Raw genomic sequence first — 19,926 nt, forward strand, 5'->3', positions numbered from 1 at the left:
GTGGTAGCTGACTCGGCTACCTCTGGGGGCGCCCCGGGTTCGATCCCTGGCCAATGTACCAAAAAAAACAAAAACAAAAAACAAAAGTGCCTAAACCAACATACTGGACTTTGTTTAGAAAAAACAAAACAAATGATGGCACAATTGTATGCACCATTTTTGTTTTTCAATCAACAGAATGTTCGGCTTTCGACTCGTCTATGGCCTGCTATAGCAAGATCATAGGGTCAGGAAAGACAACGCTTGTAGCCTGTCTTTCTGGACCTTATCTGAGGTTGGTAGCTTCCCCCTGAGAGGACTCATCCATGTCTCCTTGATTCAAGAAATGTACATTTACCTCTCTATATTATGGGATATGTTAGGCTGTCCACTGTTTTTTTATGTAACAATCTCCTTTATAACCACTTGCTGACCGCAATACGTATATATACTTTGTGGCTTGCAAGTGGCTAATTAGTCGCCAAATCGCTTTTAGAAGCAGTGGGAGGGGTGCCCCCCGCCAGTGTTTCTTAGGCTTACTGTATTTACCGGTGAGCCCAGGAAAGGATCCGGCGGTTTGGGCGGCTGGCCATCGAAGTTATAAGAGACAAGATCGTCTCTTATCACCTGTGACCTTGGAGCACCGGAGCGACGTCATGATGTCAGTTCTGGTCTAGGGCGGAAGTAAACTTTTTTTTTTTTAAAGAAAAAGATAATTTTTTATTGTTGTTGATCTTTTTGCTTTTAAAGGTAGCAGAGAGATTTGGGGTCTTATTGACCCCAGATCTCTCCATAAAGAGGACTTGTCATTCCTTATTTCTATTACAAGGGATGTTTCTGGGTGCCTATTATCCAGCATGCACCTGTTAAACCTGGTCATTTAACTAAAAAAACGCAAAGCAGATGTGTTTTTTAAGCCTTTTTGCTGTGTTTCTTTTTATTTCAATGGGGACCTGCATTTTTGTTGCAACTTTGAAATCAAAGATATAGCATGCAGGACTTTTTAAAATGCACTGCACCTGCAGCGCTGTGCTATGAGGGGACCATATGATATAAAGGGATTGCGTTTTTGTTGCATTTATAGCATGATAAAAACGCAGCAAATGCGCATCATTGTAAAAAACCGCTCAAGCCTGGCCATAGACGGTTAGAATCGCGGCTGGTTCAGTAGGACTCGGCTGAGATTCGAACCATGTGTAGGCAGGCTGAATGTACTAAGTTGATAAATCGATCAACTTGGGTACAACCAGCCTGCCGGATTCACTTGACATTATTGCTAGCGGCTGCTATAGCTGCTAGCAATAATCACTGTCTTCCCCCAGCGGGGATGGCTTCCCCCGCCTGGAGAAAACAGAAACAGTTGCTTGGCAGGAGGGACCCCTGTGTATTGATAGGGGAATCGTGAAAATCTCTTAAAGGAAAAACATTTAGCACCATCTATGCCTGTGCCTTAGGCTCCATTCACACCTAAGCATAGTGCAGCAACAACTGCTACATCGTAATTTTTGTTGAGCTGTTTTTAAAAAAAAAAAAATTGTGGTGCGTTCTTTGGAGCGACACTATTCATTTGAATGGGCCTCCCTCCGCTCCAAAAACGCTCCAAAGAAGCTCATGTTCCAAATCTTGGCACAGAGCTAGAAGCATTTGGCGTTGTGGTTTATTACTGCCATTTTAGCGCGTTTTGTCGCTCAACAACCGCAGTAAAACCGCAACGCATTTGGGGTGCCATTAAGAAAAAATGGCATCGCAAACGCGCCCCGTGTTTTGCCATGATTCTGGAAACGTGAGCAGAATCCCGTGATTCCAGTATGCTCAGGTGTGAACGGAGCCTAAGGGTGTTTTCACACTTGGTGCGATTGCCTGGTCCGAACCCGAGTTCGATTGCTCCCCCCTCCCCCCGATGGACTGTGTTCACATTTGATTTTTGAACCGCGGTACACTTGCGTCATCAAGCTGCAGCCAGCGCAAACTCATGTTGCTTGGCAACCGCTGTAAACGAGAAGGTGCCAAAATGGATAGAATTGCTTGCTTTGGTACGGTTGCGTTCTCATCAGAAGCAAACCGTACTGGAGTTCACATGAACCGTACCCCAGACCACCCTTTTAAAGTGGACTCTGGTACGGTTCGCAGGTGCGCACCCTAATTCAAAGACAGCGTTCACATCATCAAAAAGAACCGAATTCTGACGTGAATCGAACCCGGGTGGGCACCAAAAGTGCTAGTGTGAAAACACCCTAAGTGAATGAATGTGCATCAGCTGTGCAGGGTGGGCTTCACAGACCTGAATGCATAGTTTGGTGTTGGAGGCCATGCACCTGTCCTTGTGTACCTGTCATACCCAGCTATGTGGGTAAGGCCATACAGCCAATGCACTTCTATTCACTAACATGGGCAGCCTGCCTGCAGTTTGCTGAAAGTTCAAAAACACAAACACATAGCTGTTTGTGCTATATGGGATGAGTGCCAGTGTGGATGAGCCTTTATACAACAGTAAAAGTAAAAAAACGCAGGTCATGTCCATAAAAAAAAAAAAACGCAGGTCATGGCCATAAAGACTTCACAAATACTCAGGTATAGACGTGCACACATGCGTATGCGTATACATGCATACAATTCTTCATCCTCTTCAGCCCCATTCACATACAAGCGACGCTACTTCGCACCGCGACCTCCGAGGTCGCGGTGCGAGCAGCGCGCCGCGACCTCGGAGCAGCCGCCACGGACTTCATAACATTGAAGTCTATGGCGGTCGCCTCCAGGTCGCCCCAAAGAAGCTCCGGACCCTTTTTCTAAGTCGGAGCGACTTGTGTCGCTCCTATTAGAACGGGTCCGCAGCTTCCCTATGGAAGGCGACCTACGGCGACCTGTGAGGCGACCAGGTCGCCTCACAGGTCGCCTTAGTGTGAACCGGGACTTCTAGCTTCCAATGCTGCAATTTATGCTACTTGCTACCCGCGTATTTGCCTAAATTACTGGACTCAAACATAAAATTTTCATTTTTGTAGGGCTCTGAATGCATCAATTTAGGCAGCTATGTGCATTGTCCCATAGACAACCATTCAGATTTCAAAAAAAAAATGCTTTATAGCTACAAATGTTGCTTTTTGGTTTGCGTACAAGAGGCTTAAAAAAGTTGGTCAGCTGAAAACAATGAACAATTGGGTACAACGCTGTGTACACTACCCAATTGTGTACAATTTTTCCACAAACGTTTCATTTTCCATGAATTCAAAATTCAAACAGGCTGTGTCTTTAATTATGATACATTACTGAAAAATCCGCCCTACATTTCCTCCTAACGAAAAATGCCAGCAGACGAAACACAATGAACAAGGCACAGCATCTCCTAGTAACCAATGCACACATCATTGATTCGTTGGCATCGTCTGAAGCTAAAATCTGCTTGGTGCCTAGTAAATCAACCTTATCCCAATTTACAACATGTGCCCTATTATAGTACAGAACATGAACATTTAGCAGTAAATCCATTACAATATATGCAAACCCATCACCAAACTCTCAGCTTTAATGCCGGGGTGCTCAGCATTTTGAAGAGCGAGGGCCGCTTAAGTGATTTGGTAACCGGTCGCGGGCCACAATGAACTATGGGGTTTTACTGACCCCCCGATCCATAAAATGTAAATAGGCCCCACACCATAATCCCCATCCACCAAATGATTTGGACCAGTGCACAAAGCAAGGTTTGGAGTGTGACACAAATATTAATTTTCACAAATTCTGATATCAAAGTCTGATGGCAATTTGCACATACCCTAGAATGTTATGCAGAGTGATCAGATGAATTGCAATTAATTGCAAAATCCCTCTTGGCCATGGAAATGAACTTAATCTCATAAAAAACATTTCCACTACATTTGTGAAGAAGGCTTCAGGGTGCCCAAGAAAGTCCAGCAAGCGCCAGGAGACGTCCTACAGTTGATTCAGCTGCAGGATTAGGGCACCACCAGTGCAGAGCTTTCTCAGGAATGGCAGCAGGCAGGTGTAAGCGCATCTGCACGCTCAGCGAGAAAACTTTTGGAGGATGGCCTGGTGTCAAGAAGCATGAAAGAAGAAAATGGTCGCACACCACCATGGAGTCCAATAAAGAAAAGTTCCTTTATTCACATGTAGCACCCAACAAGGTAGGTGCTAGGTAAAAGTATAGTGGGCCTTGTCTGCTTAACAGCAGGGCCATGATTTTCAGCTGGGCTGTCATGTCTCCCAGGTGTTGCTATTGAGAATGGGGAGTCTCCCCACTGGCTCCATGAGAAGGGTTCTCATTGGGCAGTGGAGGAAACCCAATCAGTGGCACATTCAGGCCTGTATCTACCCTAGAAAAGCAGATTCTGCTGCACAGGATTCTGGGAGTGGGTATAAGCTTGAGAGGAGCACATGACGCAGCGTCTTTGGCCCAGGAGTCCCAGGAGGGAGAGTATGGCTGTCTCTCCTCCTGTCAGCAGGATCGGGTGTCCCAGCCGGCTTGCCTGAGGTGATAGAGAGCTGAGCTGAGCTGAGCTGAAGAGGGGATCCGGTGTGCCGAAGACCAGCGGAGTTGAGGGGGTCCAGTTCCAGGAAAGCATTCCCAGTTCATGAGTACTGTAACTGCCCCTAGGGGTCAGCCTAGCTGAGAGGAGACCACTCCAGTGAAAGTCCAAGGGATCCAGAAGCAAGCTAGCAGTAAAGGGGGTGCCAGTGTTGACCCTGAAGTGTAGAGGGGGTGCCTAGTGAGAGGACCTTGAAGTGTAGAGGGGGCGCCAGCGGTTGGGCCCTGAAGAGTTAAAGTGTACAGCGTGCAGTGTACAGTGTTGAGAGTTGCAGCAGCACAAGCAGTTACATGGAGCTACCTCAGTCAGTGAAGGGCTGGAGGGAGCTGTTTACAAGACTTTTGAGCTAACCAGAGTGTCAAGAGTCAAGTCTCAGTATAGTCCAGGACTTTTTGAGCTAACCAGAGTGTCAAATGCCAGCGAGCGTTGGTCGGCATTCAGCTGGCGTCAAGACAGCGCTAACGGGCATTTTTCTGCAAAGTGTCCCATTTGTACCTAGTTGAGCCAGAGGAGTATCCTACTCATTCCCTTCTCCCATCCCCATTATCAAATAAACAAAACAAACCAAAGATGCCGGAATGGTCATTGACTCTAATCTCACACTTGGGTATTCAGCTTAAATGGGCTGAAGGTGTTACCGGTGACCATGGCAGACCTACATCAGGCCCAATGCCTGGAAAACCTGCTACACACATAAGTGGTACAAGGTACAGCAGGGTAGGACAGTAGAAGCGTTTCACTCTAGTATTGAACAAGCACGTAGCAGTCGTGTGAAATGCGTCTACTGTCCTACCCTGCTGTACCTTGTACCACTTATGTGAAAAAAGGGAACTTTTCTTCATTGGATTCCGTGGTGGTGTGCGACCATTTTCTTCTTTCATGCTTCTCCTGGTGGCAAGCCGAGGTTCAGCACCCACCTTGAATCCTGGACTCTGACTAGCCTGAGCGGTGTTATCTCTCTTCACTGGTGTCCTGAAGGGCAGCAAAGAAGCCACTTCTCTCCAGGGAAAACACTTTAGGGACAGACTGATATTCTGCAAATGGTACAGGGATTGGACTGCTGAAGACTGGGGTAAATTAATTTTCTCTGATAAATCCCCTTTCCGATTGTTTGGGGCAAAAAAACCTTGTCCAGAGAAGAAAAGGAGAGTGCTACCATCAGTCCTGTGTCATGCCAACAGTAAAGCATACTAAGGTGTACATTTATGAAACTGAACTTTTTTCTCAGTTCACTTCTCCGTAGTTCTCAGAGGAAAATTATCTCCTCTGGCACTCTGTTTATGAAGCGGAGAACAACACTTCTCACAGGGAGATCAGAGGAGAAGTTTTTCCTCTGAGAACGGCCGAGATCCGTGTAAAAGTGAATGGGCTGCCTGTAATTTCGTGAGACAAAGCGAGATTACAGTACGAGAAAATCACTGGTGCCCGTTTATTAAGCAGTGATAGATTAATACTGCTGAGTACACGTGCATTCGACCCCCACTAAAGTTAATTAAACAATTAGTCCCTCTACATAAATATCTATATATATATATATACTGTATACACACACGCACATTCATTTTTTTATATATATATATATATATATACACACACACACACACATGTGTATATACTGTATACATATGTATATATATATATATATATATATATATATATATACATACATAAATATGGCAGGAGGACATGTTGACTTGTGTTGGGGGGTCTGATCGAGTGATCGAGGAAGAAGGATGTCAATAATCTTCCTTCTGCCCCCTCAGTTCTCCCCTGCTTCTGTCTTTTCTCCCTGATTCACCACCTCAATGCTGGTGAATCTGGAAGTGTGAATTCTGGCACAGATCGCCAGTGAAGTGCAGAGATTGCAGCTTCATAAACTGCCTGTTTCTGTGTCTGTCAATGACAGATTCTCCGTGTGCGGAGATGATCAGCTGAGAACATCTTCTCCCCCGATCATCTCTGTTTCATAAACCAATAATGATTTGAAATGAGCTGCGATCAACAGGATCACTGCTCATCTCAGTTTCATAAAGGGACACCTGAGACCATTTATGTGTGGGGTTGCTTCTCAGCCAAGGGAGTGGGCTCACTCACAATGTTTTCCTAAGAACACAGCCATGAACAAAGAATAATACAAAAACATCCTCTGAGAGCAACTTCACGCAACAATCCAAGAACAGTTTGGTGAGGAACAATGTCTTTTCCAGTATGATGAAGCACCTTGCCATAAGGCAAAAGTGATAACTAATGCCCCGTTTCCACGGAGCTTTCTGGTACGGTCAAGTTCGGTACGGTATACTATTTATGCCATTTCCATTGTGAATGGTACCCTAATTCCGGACCGTACCGTACCACTTTTTTGGGACCCTTACGTTGGGGTACCAAGCACATTAGTACCGTACCAACAGGGTGGAGCTACACTCTGCAGAACTTTGATTGGTTGACAGAGAATCGTCTATCACAGCTTTCCTGCTACACCAAGCCTATAATGAAAGGGTACTATTGGCAATGGAAATGCAAGGTGTACCGTTCCGAACCGTACCGTACCGTACCGTACCACTCAGTGGAAACGAGGCATTAGCGTCTTGGAGAATAAAACATCGAAATTTTGGGTCCATCGCCAGGAAACTCCCTAAGCCTTAATCCCATTGAGAACTTGTGGTCAATCCTCAAGAGGCAGGTTAACAAACGAAACCCCAGAAATTCTGACAAACTCCAAGCATTGATTATGCAAGAATGAGCTGCCATTAAGCAGGATGTGGCCCAGAAGTTGATTGACAGCACGCCAAGGTGGATTGCATAGGTCATGAAAAAGAAGGGTCAACAACTGCAAACACTGCAAATATTGACTCTGCATAAACTTAATGTAATTGTCAATACAAGCCTTTGAATTTCTTGTAAATATACTTCAAAATACCATAGTAACATCTGACAAAAAGATCTAAAAACACTGTAGCAGCAGACTTTGTGAAAATAATTATTTGTGTCATTCCCAAAACTTTTGCCCATGGCTGTATTCAGGGCTTTTTTCAGCTGGAACATGGTGGAAATTAATTCCACCATCTCTGGGTCAGACCCTCTGCTCCCTGCTCACCACTACCACTTGTAAACACAGAAGTCTAGCTTCTGTGTTTACAAGTGACAGCTTGCCTCCCAATGGCACCCACAGATCTGAACTCCTGAGTGGCTCCCACTGAGTGCAGAATGGGGACAAGAGAGATGCAGGTGCCCTAGGTGCAGTGAAGATGCCGACACCACCACTGGATGATCTCCCAGCAAGTGAGAGAGGCAGAGCCAACTACAGTGTGCGGGAAGGTACTAGAGCTAACTGGGTGCTTCAGCTTAATACAGCAACAAAAGGAGGACACGTGAAAGATGGTGGAGCTTTTAAGGAGGTTGGAAGAAGATAAGGGCAGTTGAAGGGGGGGGGGGGGGGTTGCATGCAAAGGTCGGAGCTGAAGAGAGGTCAAAGTAAGACATGGATGGGGGTTGCAGAGGTAAACAGCTGTGAAAGAAGGCTGAACTCTGAAACCTGTATTCTGCATTATGTGCGTAGTGCACCCCCAAACTCTGCGCTCTGTGTTTACCCCCCCTTGAATTCTGTACATAATGCACTCCTGTTATTTAAAGGAGTTGTAAAGTCAGAAAGTAATTTTATATTAATGCATTCTATGCATTAAGGTAAAAAAACCTTCTATGTGAAGCAGCCTCGCCAGCACCCCCTAATACTTACCTGTGCCCCATCTCTCTCCAGCGATGTCCACAAGTCCCTTGGCCGTCCAGGACTCTCTCTCCTGATTGGCTGAGACACAGCCGCAGCGCCATTGGCTCCCACGGCTGTCAAGCAGTCAGTTAGCCAATCAGGAGAGAGAGAGGGCAGGGCCGAATGGCAGCTCCGTGTCTGAATAGACACATGGAGCTGCAGCTTGGCTCAGGTGCCCCCATAGCAAGCTGCTTGCTGTGGGGGCACTCCACCGGAGGGAGGGGTCAGGAGCAGCAACAAGGGACCCGAGAAGAGGAGGATCGAGGCTGCCCTGTGCAAAACCACTGCACAGAGGAGGTAAGTATAACATGTTTGTTATTTAAAAAAAAACAAACAAGACTTTACAATCACTTTATTGCCCCTTTAAGACCCTCCCACTGTTAGTGAAATTTGATCGTACCCACTATTTGATACGTTTTGGAGGGATTGTGTGTGGGGGCGGAGGTTTTTTTATATAAATATCTTATTTATATATATATATATATACATACAGTGGGTACGGAAAGTATTCAGACCCCCTTAAATTTTTCACTCTTTGTTATATTGCAGCCATTTGCTAAAATCATTTAAAGTGGAGTTCCACCCTATTTTTATACTTACCTCCATCTTCTCGCTCCGGGTCACCTGAAAAAGAAATGGATAATCGCATATTTTTTTTTTTTTTTACTTACCTCGTAGCGAAGAAAAAATACTTACCTTACTTCCTTCTTCCTCCTTCCTCGGCCGCGGCCCGTCGTCACTTCCTGGCTCTGCAATGATTCCTGGGAGCTGAACGTCATAGCTCCCAGGAATCATTGCGCCTGCACCGGCCCCGACGTCATTTCCGGGTCGCGCGCGTCATCCCCTTCTAAACAGCTTCTGGGCATGCCCAGAAGCTGTAGAGGGATGACGCGCGCGACCCGGAAGTGACGTCAGGGCCGGCGCAGAGCATCGTGGGACCAAAGAAGGCGGAAGAAGACGCCGAAGAGGATCTCGCTGGCTTCAAGCTGCCCACATCTGAGATGGCAGCGCTGGACAAGACGTTTGCAAGGTAAGTATTTGTCCTAACAGGTAAGTGCAACCCGGGACAGATCAGAGGCTAGCCATTGTGGAATGTACTAGCCCTGACTGTCCCGGGGGTATTAAAAAAAAAAAATCCAGGGTGGAACTCCGCTTTAAGTTCATTCTTCTTCCTCATGAATGTACACATAGCACCCCATACTGACAGAAAAACACAGAATTTTTGACATTGTTGCAGATTTATTAAAAAAGAAAAACTGAAATATCACATGGTCCTAAGTATTCAGACCCTTTGCTCAGTATTTAGTAGAAGCCCCCTTTTGATCTAATACAGCCAGGAGTCTTTTTGGGAAAGATGCAACAAGTCTTTCACACCTGGATTTGGGGATCCTCTGCCATTCCTCCTTGCAGATCCTCTCCAGTTCTGTCAGGTTGGATGGTAAACGTTGGTGGACAGCCATTTTTAGGTCTCTCCAGAGATGCTCAATTGGGTTTAAGTCAGGGCTCTGGCTGGGCCATTCAAGAACAGTCACGGAGTTGTTGTGAAGCCACTCCTTCGTTATTTTAGCTGTGTGCTTAGGGTCATTGTCTTGTTGGAAGGTAAACCTTCGGCCCAGTCTGAGGTCCAGAGCACTCTGGAGAAGGTTTTTGTCCAGGATATCCCTGTACTTGGCCGCATTCATCTTTCCCTCGATTGCAACCAGTCGTCCTGTCCCTGCAGCTGAAAAACACCCCCACAGCATGATGCTGCCACCACCATGCTTCACTGTTGGGACTGTATTGGACAGGTGATGAGCAGTGCCTGGTTTTCTACACACATACCGCTTAGAATTAAGGCCAAAAAGTTCTATTTTGGTCTCATTAGACCAGAGAATCTTATTTCTCACCATCTTGGAGTCCTTCAGGTGTTTTTTAGCAAACTCCATGCAGGCTTTCATGTGTCTTACACTGAGGAGAGGCTTCCGTCGGGCCACTCTGCCATAAAGCCCCGACTGGTGGAGGGCTGCAGTGATGGTTGACTTTCTACAACTTTCTCCCATCTCCTGACTGCATCTCTGGAGCTCAGCCACAGTGATCTTTGGGTTCTTCTTTACCTCTCTCACCAAGGCTCTTCTCCCCCGATAGCTCAGTTTGGCCGGACGGCCAGCTCTAGGAAGGGTTCTGGTCGTCCCAAACGTCTTCCATTTGAGGATTATGGAGGCCACTGTGCTATTAGGAACCTTAAGTGCAGCAGAAATCTTTTTGTAACCTTGGCCAGATCTGTGCCTTGCCACAATTCTGTCTCTGAGCTCTTCAGGCAGTTCCTTTGACCTCATGATTCTCATTTGCTCTGACATGCATTGTGATCTGGAAGGTCTTATATAGACAGGTGTGTGGCTTTCCTAATCAAGTCCAATCAGTATAATCAAACACAGCTGTACTCAAATGAAGGTGTAGAACCATCTCAAGGATGATCAGAAGAAATGGAAAGCACCTGAGTTAAATATATGAGTGTCACAGCAAAGGGTCTGAATACTTAGGACCATGTGATATTTCAGTTTTTCTTTTTTAATAAATCTGCAACAATGTCAACAATTATGTGTTTTTCTGTCAGTATGGGGTGCTATGTGTACATTCATGAGGAAGAAGAATGAACCTAAATGATTTTAGCAAATGGCTGCAATATAACAAAGAGTGAAAAATTTAAGGGGGTCTGAATACTTTCCGTACCCACTGTATATATATATATATATATATATATATATACACAGTATACACTATATATTTAAATATGTATTCCTAATTGGGAGTTCCAGGGCCCCCCAAAGAAATTAAAAGTGAGCAGCAACAAATACTGGGGGGGGGGGGGGCAAACTTCTGACTCAGATCGCTGCGACGGATAGATCAAAACCAGGCACCGCTCCCCCCAAAAAGTGGCAAATGTGGCAGTGGGGGGGGGGGGGGGAGTTGGGGGGTTTGCAAAGTTTGCCCTTTTCGAGGCAAATTTCTGCTTTAACTCAAAAAAATCCTTCCATTGTTCTCAGCATTTTCCAAATCTACAAATGTATTTTTATTGTCGCTGTGACGTGACTTCCTATTAGAGGGTGACTGCGTTCGATCTCCATGGTCCCACTGTAAGTAGGAACATAGCCACCTTACTCACTTCTAATATGGCCTATGGACTATGGGACATGTAATGCACATAGGGCTTTGCATTTGACCACAGCTAATGTATACTGCTTGTTCCAAACAAACAGAAGTTACATAGTTAGTGAGGTCGAAAAAAGACATCCCTCCATCCAGTTCAACCTATGATGTGTGTGTGTGTGTTTGCTGTTAACCGTACATTGTATACCCCTGTATGTTGTGGTCTCTAAGTTGCCCATCTAATAGTTTTTTGAAACTATCAATGCTCCCTGCTGATACCACTGCTTGTGGAAGAGAATTCCACATCCTTACTGCTCTGACAGTGAAGAACCCCCTACGTATTTTAAGGTTAAACCGCCTTTCCTCTAGTTTTAGTGAATGGCCACGTGTCTTATTGTATCTCCTTTCTCTGAATAGTTTGTTCCTTATGCTAGGGTCGCCAGTACAGTATTTGTACATTGATATCATATCCCCCTCAATCGTCTCTTCTCCAGAGAGAATAAGTTCAGTGCTTGTAGTCTTTCCTCATAGCCGATGTCCTCCATTCCCCTAATTATTTTTGTTGCCCTTCTCTGGACTTTCTCCAGTTCCAGCACATCCTCCCTGAGGACCGGTGCCCAGAACTGGACAGCAGTCCAGTGAGGGAGAAAAGGAGAGGTTTGAGGGCTCACAGATGATGTTAATGAGGTGTTCCAGCCTGTAAAAAAATAAATAAATAAAAGTCAGCATCTACAAATACTGTAGCTGCTGACTTTTAAAATAAGGACATATACCTGTCCAGGTATCCAGCGATGTCGGCACCCCTAGCGGATTTGTTAATCGGCTCCAGGTGCCAGGCGCTAGCATCTTCACTAAAGGAAACAGGAAGTGAAGCCTTGCGGCCTTTTAGCCTATTTCCTACTGCGCATGAATAGTCCTGCTGTCTTCTGGGACCTGTGTGTCTCCCAGAAGGCAGCAGGGAGGGAGGGAGGAAGGAAGGAAGGAGGGGGGGCAGACATGTCGTAGATCGCTGTGCCACAATCTTACCCGGAAGTGGGATCGGGTACCTGGTTTTGACAGGTAACCGCTCCCCCCCTGAAAAAGTGCCAAATGTGGCAGTGGAGGAAGGAAGGGTGCAAACAAGCAGGGATTACCTCTTTTGTGTGGAACTCTGCTTTAACGAGGCAGAAGAAAGATATTTTATGAAAAATAGATTACAGGGTCATTAGGTGGTAAACTTGCATAGACTATTTTTGAAGAACAAGGATATCATTCAGTGTCACTTCAAAGTGGAAGTAAACCCTCCAATCATTTTCAGCCAAGGAAGCTGCCATCTTGGCCTCTGTTTGATCTTCAACTGCCATGGTGCTGCACATGTGACACCAACTATTGGATGGTTTGTCAGTTTGGTTGAGAGCACATCCAATGTGACAGTTACATTCCCGACACGTGCCAGGAATGTAACTGTTTTTTGAAAACTGTTAAAGAGGAACTAAATTCTTCTATTGTTTTCAGCCAAGGAAGCTGCCTCCCAGACAGAGGATCAGGGCCTATTGTGCAGAGAAGGTAAAGCTGGATACACACTATACAACTTTTGTGGTTAGATTTCCTTCAGATTTACCTTTTCTATGTAGTGCAGGGCCTGCCTGATTGCATACAAATAGAAAGTGTTTAGGTTTTACCTCATATTATATGGTTTTGGTAAATCTAAAGGAAAAAGCCTTCAGAAAATCTTATAGTGTGTATGACCCATAAGTATAACATTTTTGTTACTGAAGTGGTTGTAAACCCTTGTTTTTTTTTTTTTTTTTATAAAACTAGCAAACATGCTCTGTGCATACACAATCCTCTTTTTCCGGGGTGGCCCGCAGGCGCTCCAGTCCCCTCCTCTTTTTTAGGTGCCGCTTTTCCTGGGGGCACTCATGCAGGCTCGCTCCCGAGTCCCGCTGCTGCGTCCATTGACACAGACAGCAGGGTTCGGCCCTGCCACCCTGCATCACTGGATTGGATTGACAGCATCGGGAGCCAATGGCACCTGCTGCTATCAATCTGCCCAATGAGGAGAGAGACAGGGGCTGGAGCTGCTGCACTTGTGAACATTGCTGGATCGGGTTGGATTCAGGTAAGAAAATAGGAAGGGGGGGAACTGCAGCACAGAAAATTTTTCACCTTACTGCTTAGAATGCATTGAGGTATATATACAGTCTATATCTGGTCTCCCACAGTACAAAGAACATGGAAATGCAATTATTTTAGGAAATATAAACTGCTAAATACCTTTTCTTATCAGCAGTATATAGCGGTCTTCTGACTTCTATCGGTGTCTGGTTAAAGCTTGTAGGAGGAGTTTTCATACTGCACTGGCTGTCCTAGCAGGATGCAGGACCCCTGACCCTCTGTCTGGACAGTGCTGATTGGGCCTGTGCTGATCACATGCTCTGTCCCAAGAAAAGAAAAACTCTAGCAATACACACTAAACTGAGCATGGGCAGAGTGCCCCCAAGGCTCTGTTCTATCAGGAGATGGACTGGGGACACTAAAATGAGGAGGGGGTCAGAGAAGACAGGATCAAACAGCCTTTTTACACAATGCAGAGGATTTACCCCTTAGGTTCCACAGCGAGTATAACAAACATGCTTTACTGCATTACAGACTGATTTTACTGTTGTGGGTTTAGTAACACTTTAAAGTGAAAAACCTTGAGGCTTTACAACCACTTTAAAAAAAAAAGTACCTTTAGTCTAGGTTCACACCGACCTGGCACTGAAATCGTGCCACTTCACTTGAAATCGCACACGGCTGCAAAGCCACATGTCAGTGCGACTTCAGGTAAGACCTGGCTGACATCTGTGCAAGTTCATGCACAGATGTCTATGCAAGGCGCACTTTGAAATTTCCAAAAGTAGTGCAGAACTACCTTCTTAAATTGGTGCAACGCTGCAAAGTCGGCATCGCACCGATTTGAACAGTTCTATTGCCGACAATAGGGTGCGACCTGTCGTGATTTTTTACCTCTCAAATCGCTTTACAAATCCCACCAGTGTAAACGGGGGACTTAGAATCACTTAAATGTATATCAGGTTTCACATCTACATCATTTTTTCACCCAAATGCATAACTATTTATTATGATTATACAGGATTTATATAGCGCAAACAGTTTGCGCAGCTCTTTACAACATAAGGGCAGACACTAAAGTTACAATACAATTCAATGCCGGAGGAATCATAGGGTCTTGCTCATTAGAGCTTACAATCAAAGAGGAAGGGTCAAGTAATACAAAAGTTAGTAGCTACGGGGGAGGAGGTAATAGCGGAAATTAAGGCCACTTTTGCCCTTGTGCGACTTGTCCTGCGACTTGGGACTGCAAAGTCCCATGACAAGTCGTACCCCATGATTTCCAATAAGTACCATTCTTATATTTGTGACTTCAAGTTGCAGCGACTTCAAAGTAGTCCCTACACGGCGTTGGTCCGAGGTTGATGCGACTTGAGGTCCATAGACCTCAAGATTACACAGGCATTGCTTCAGGTCGCGTCAAAGCTGTGCGACTTTCAGGTCGTACGACTTTGACGCGTACGACCTGAAGTGTGAAAGGGGCCTAAATTACAGTTGTTAGGTGAATGCAGGATAGATTTCTCTGAAGAGGAGGCTTTTCAGGGATCGTCTAAAAGCAAACAGAGAAATTGAGACCCAAAGCAACCATAGTGTCATGCCTCCATCCCTAAGAGCCCATTCACATTGAGGCGACACGACTTCGGGGGGCGACCTGTGAAGTCGCGTGCAAAGCAACTTCGGCGCGACTTGCAGAGACTTCACATAATGGAAGTCTATGCAAGTTGCTCCGAGGTCGCCCCAAAGTAGTACAGGACCCTTTTTCTAAGTTGGAGGGACTTGTGTCGCTCCTATTAGAACGGGTCCTGTACTACTCAATGGACCGCGACATACCGCGACTTGTCAGGCTGACAAGTCGCCTGACAAGTCGCGCTAATGTGAATGGGCTCTAATGATGCATACAAACAAAAACAAAATAAAAAAGTATAGAAGTATAAAATAAATATAAAAGCAAACAGAGCAGGAGATAATAGGAAAGATTGCGGTAGGGAGATCCATTGGATAGGAGAGGCTCGGGAGAAGTCTTGGAGGTTAGCATGGGAGGAGATGACAAGGGAACTAGAGAGCAGGAGGTCTTGGGAGGAACGAGTAGGTTAGTATTTTGAAACTAGGTTCTGTGCTTGGATCTTGATGAAGGGGACATACCCCGAAAGCTTGTCCTGAAAAATTGTATGTTAGTGCAAATAAAAAAAGTATCATGGACAATACTCAATTGTCTCTGAAACTAGGTTAGTGATGTAGCTGGAGTTGTGAATAGCTTAGTAAGTTTTTTAGTTTTTTGTTAGTATTTATTTATTTATTTTTAGTTTTTTTAGAGCCGGTTCACACTGGGGCGACTTGTCAGGCGACCAGGTCGCCTGACAAGTCGCCTGCCATAGATTAGCACAGGACCCGTTCTAATAGGAGCGACACAAGTCGCTCCGACTTAGAAAAAGGGTCCTGTACTACTTTGGGGCGACCCGGAGCGACTTGCATTGACTTCAATGATATGAAGTCCGTGCATGCCGCTCCGAGGTTGCGGTGCGAGCTGCGCACCACGACTTCACAGGTCGCCCCGGCAAGTTGGGTCGCACCTATGTGAACCGGCTCTTATTGTTAGTATTTTGATTAGAATTTTTCGGGTGAGCGGAAGCCAGTGGAGGGATTGGCAGACACTGAGCGGTTGGTAAGGTGGATGAGCCTGGCAGCAGCATTTATAAATGACTGAAGGGTGGAATAGCCTATGTAAAGGTAATCCTATGAGAAGGGAGTTGCAGTAATTGAGGCGAGAGATGAGCAGAGATATTCTTTAGCTCCCTCCCTTTAGATTGTAAGCTCCATTAGCAAGGCCCTCCTATTCTTTCTGTATTGAACTGTATTGCAAATGTCCTTTCCCCCTGTATGTTGTAAAGTGCTACGTAAACTATCGGCGCTATATAGATCCTGTTTGATGATAATAATAAGAACGCTTTTGGAGCAGCTGTGCTTGGCAACCAATCAGCTTCTACCTTCAGCTTCTTCAGTTATCCTTAAAAATGAAAGCTGGAAGCTGATTGGCTGCTTTTTTTGTTGTACAGTTAATATCCATCCATGTGTATGTAGAAGGGAAATGATGTGTCAGAGTTCCCCCCACTGAAGTCTATAATGGGGGAGTAGACAAAGACATGAGAATAGAGGAGTCTTTCCTGTGTTTTATTACACAGACGTGGCATGATCACATCTGCTCTGGCAGAGGGCTCACTCGTCACGTACATCCTCCCCTCTCTATATCCCTGTCCCCAGGCCTCTGCTGATAAAAAGGAAGGCTTACTTACATGAGGACCCCGTACAGAACTGCTGCCAGTGCGATGATACTGATTGTTCTCCATCCCGATGTGTGCCAGGCTGAGCCGATCCCCGCTGTAACGTGCCCAGAGCCCCGATCCGCACAGCCGCTAGACCCGATCAAATGCACGGTTTCTTTCATTGCCAATTGCATTCCATTCTTGACGGAGGTGGACACGGCCCCGCCCACTATGCAAATCCCACTCACTACTACAACTGCCCGGCGCCTTCCCTTCCTCTCCATGACCTCATTACCTTCTGGGTGACGTTACCAGCCCAGATTTATCACTTTACAGCCAGGCTGAGTCTAATATGTTCATTGGAGGGGGGTGTGCACAGGCTGGGGAATTTCCTATAGTGACTGCTAGCGAATTCGGTTTAAGAGAAGACACAGGTCCCTCCAGTTCTGGCTATGGGGGTTATTTACTAAAACTGCATGGTGAAAAATCTGCGAAACCAATCAGCTTCCAGGTTTTGATATCAAAGCTTAATTAAACAAGCTGAAGTTAAAGCGGAGTTCCACCCAAAAGTGGAAATTCCGCTTTAGGTAGTCCTAACCCCCTGACATGCCACATTTTGCATGTCATTTTTTTTTTTGGGGGGGGGGGGGGGGGAGCAGGTACCTAGTTTTGACAGTTACCCGCTCCCACTTCCGCTCAGAGCACCGCGGCGCCCTGAGCGTAAGTTCTCTCCCCCCTCCCTCCCTGCATTCTTCTGGGAAATGTCAACTCGCGCATGCACAGTGCGTACCCGGCTGTGAAGCCGCAAACTGTCACAGCCGGGTGCCCACACCAGTGATGCCGGCGCCGCTGAGACCAGAGGGAGAGGATTGAGGCTTCCAGCGGCCGCATCGCTGGACTGTGGGAAAGGTGAGTGTGTGTTTATTAAAAGTCAGCAGCTACACTTTTTGTAGCTGCTGACTTTTAAAGTGGAGTTCCACCCTAATTTTATACTTACCTCCATCTTCTCGCTCCGGGTCACCTGAAAAACAAATGGATAATCGCAATTTTTTTTTTTTTTACTTACCTTGTAGAGAAAATATACTCACCTTACTTCCTTCTTCCTCCCCTCGGCGTCCGCGGCCCGTCGTCACTTCCTGGCATTTGCAATGATTCCTGGGAGCTAAACGTCATCGCTCCCAGGAATCATTGTGCCTGCACCAGCCCCGACGTCAGTTCTGGCGCGCGCGCGTCATTCCCTTCTAAACAGCTTATGGGTATTTCTCCTAAAAGGTAAGTGCAACCCGGGACAGATCAGAGGCTAGCCATTGTGGAATGTACTAGCCCTGACTGTCCCGGGGCTATTTTTAAAAAAAAAAAATGTGCACTGGGTGGAACTCCGCTTTAATGAACACAGAAAAGGCTGGAACTCTGCTTTAACCACTTAAAGCGGAGTTCCACCTCCCCCTTCAAAAATTAAAAGCCAGCAGCTACACATACTGTAGCTGCTGACTTTTTATATTAGGACACTTACCTGTCCTGGAGTCCAGTGATGTCGGCACCGCAGCTGATTTTTCCATGGGCTGTAAGGTGCTGCCGCCACCATTGCCTGTAAGGGAGCCCGGCAGTGAAGCTCGGCGGCGTAGGAGGGAGGAGGCAGCCGAGCTTCCGAGGCGCTGCGGCACCGTTACCGGAAATGGGGAAGGGTACCTGTGAAAGGTGCCAAATTTTTAACCGGGGGGGGGGGGGGAAACAAAAGAGCGTAAGTTCCACTTTTGGGTGGAACTCCACTTTAAGGACCACCCGCCGCAGTTTTACTGCGGCAGGCAGCCCCTCCTGCGCAAATCGACATAGCCCTACGTCGGTCGCGCGCCTGCAGCAAGGTGGCGCGCGCACACGTCGCTATCAGCGCACTCCCGCCCCCACTCGGGGCAGGCGGCTCCGATTGCCGCCGACCACTCGCGATCACTCCCCGCTGAGAGAGAAGGACGGGCAGCCGTTGTAAACACAGCCGACCATTCTCTCTGGAATGATCACAGAGTGCCTGTGATCCTTCTATATAGGATCACAGGTCTCTGTGATCATTTCACAAGCCCATCCCCCATACAGTTAGAAAACACTCCCCTAGGCTTACATTTAACCCCTTGATCACCCACTGAGTTAACCCCTTCCCTGCCAGTGTCATTATTACAGTAACATTGCATATTTTTAGCACTGATTACTGTAGTAATGTCACTGGTCCCCCCAAAAGTGTCAAAAATGTCAGTTAGGGATCTGATTTGTCCATCGCAATGTCGCAGTCCCGCTAAAAATTGCAGATCGCCGCCATTACTATTTAAAAAAAAAAAACAAAAAAATGACATAAATCTTTCCCGTAATTTGTAGACGCAATAACTTTTGCGCAAACCAATCAAAATACGCTTATTGTGATTTTTGTTTACCAAAAATATGCAGCAGAAAACAAATTGGCCTAAAATGTTGTACAAATTCGATTTTTTAATTTATTTTTGGAGGGTAATGTTTTATAGCAGAGTGTGAAAAATATTGTTTGTTTGTTTTTTTCAGAACTGTCGCTCTTTTTTTGTTTACAGTGCAAAAAATAAAAATCACACAGGTGATCAAATACCACCAAAAGAAAGCTCTGTTTGTGGGGAAAAAAAGGATGGAAATTTTATTTGGGTACAGCATCGCAATTGTCAGTTAAAGTAATGCAGTGCTGAATCGCAAAAAATGGCCTGGTCATTAACCACTTTAGCCCCGGAAGGATTTACCCACTTCCTGACCAGGCCCTATTTTGCGATTCGGGACTGTGTTACTTTAACAGACAATTGCGCAGTCATGTACCCAAATAAAATTGATGTCCTTTTTTCCCCACAAATAGAGCTTTCTTTTGGTGGTGTTTGATCACCTGTGCGATTTTTATTTTTTGCGCTATAAACAAAAAAGTGCGACAATTTTGAAAAAAAAAAAAAAAAAAAAAACAATATATTTCACATTCTGCTATATAACATTCTCAAAAAAAAAAAAAAAAAAATGTAAAAATCTAACTTTTTTTAACATTAAGGCCAATTTGTTTTCTGCTACATATTTTTGGTAAAAAAAAATCACAATAAGCGTATTTTGATGGGTTTGCGCAAAAGTTATCACATCTACTAGCTACGGGAAAGATTTATGTCAT

General features: G+C 45.6%; 1 protein-coding gene across 1 annotated transcript in view; it reads right to left on the reverse strand.

Moving 5' to 3' along the window:
• Positions 1-16,957, reverse strand: part of GNE (glucosamine (UDP-N-acetyl)-2-epimerase/N-acetylmannosamine kinase) — a 120,231-nt gene extending 103,274 nt beyond the window's left edge. The window contains exon 1 of the mRNA XM_082243071.1: positions 16,800-16,957. Coding sequence (XP_082099197.1) covers positions 16,800-16,853 — 54 coding nt within the window. The 5' untranslated portion in view covers positions 16,854-16,957. The remainder of the gene's footprint in view (positions 1-16,799) is intronic.
• Positions 16,958-19,926: the final 2,969 nt, after the last annotated feature.

This window comes from Pelophylax lessonae (assembly GCF_965119305.1).
Source record: "Pelophylax lessonae genome assembly, chromosome: 1".
In the NCBI taxonomy this organism is placed as follows: domain Eukaryota; kingdom Metazoa; phylum Chordata; class Amphibia; order Anura; family Ranidae; genus Pelophylax; species Pelophylax lessonae.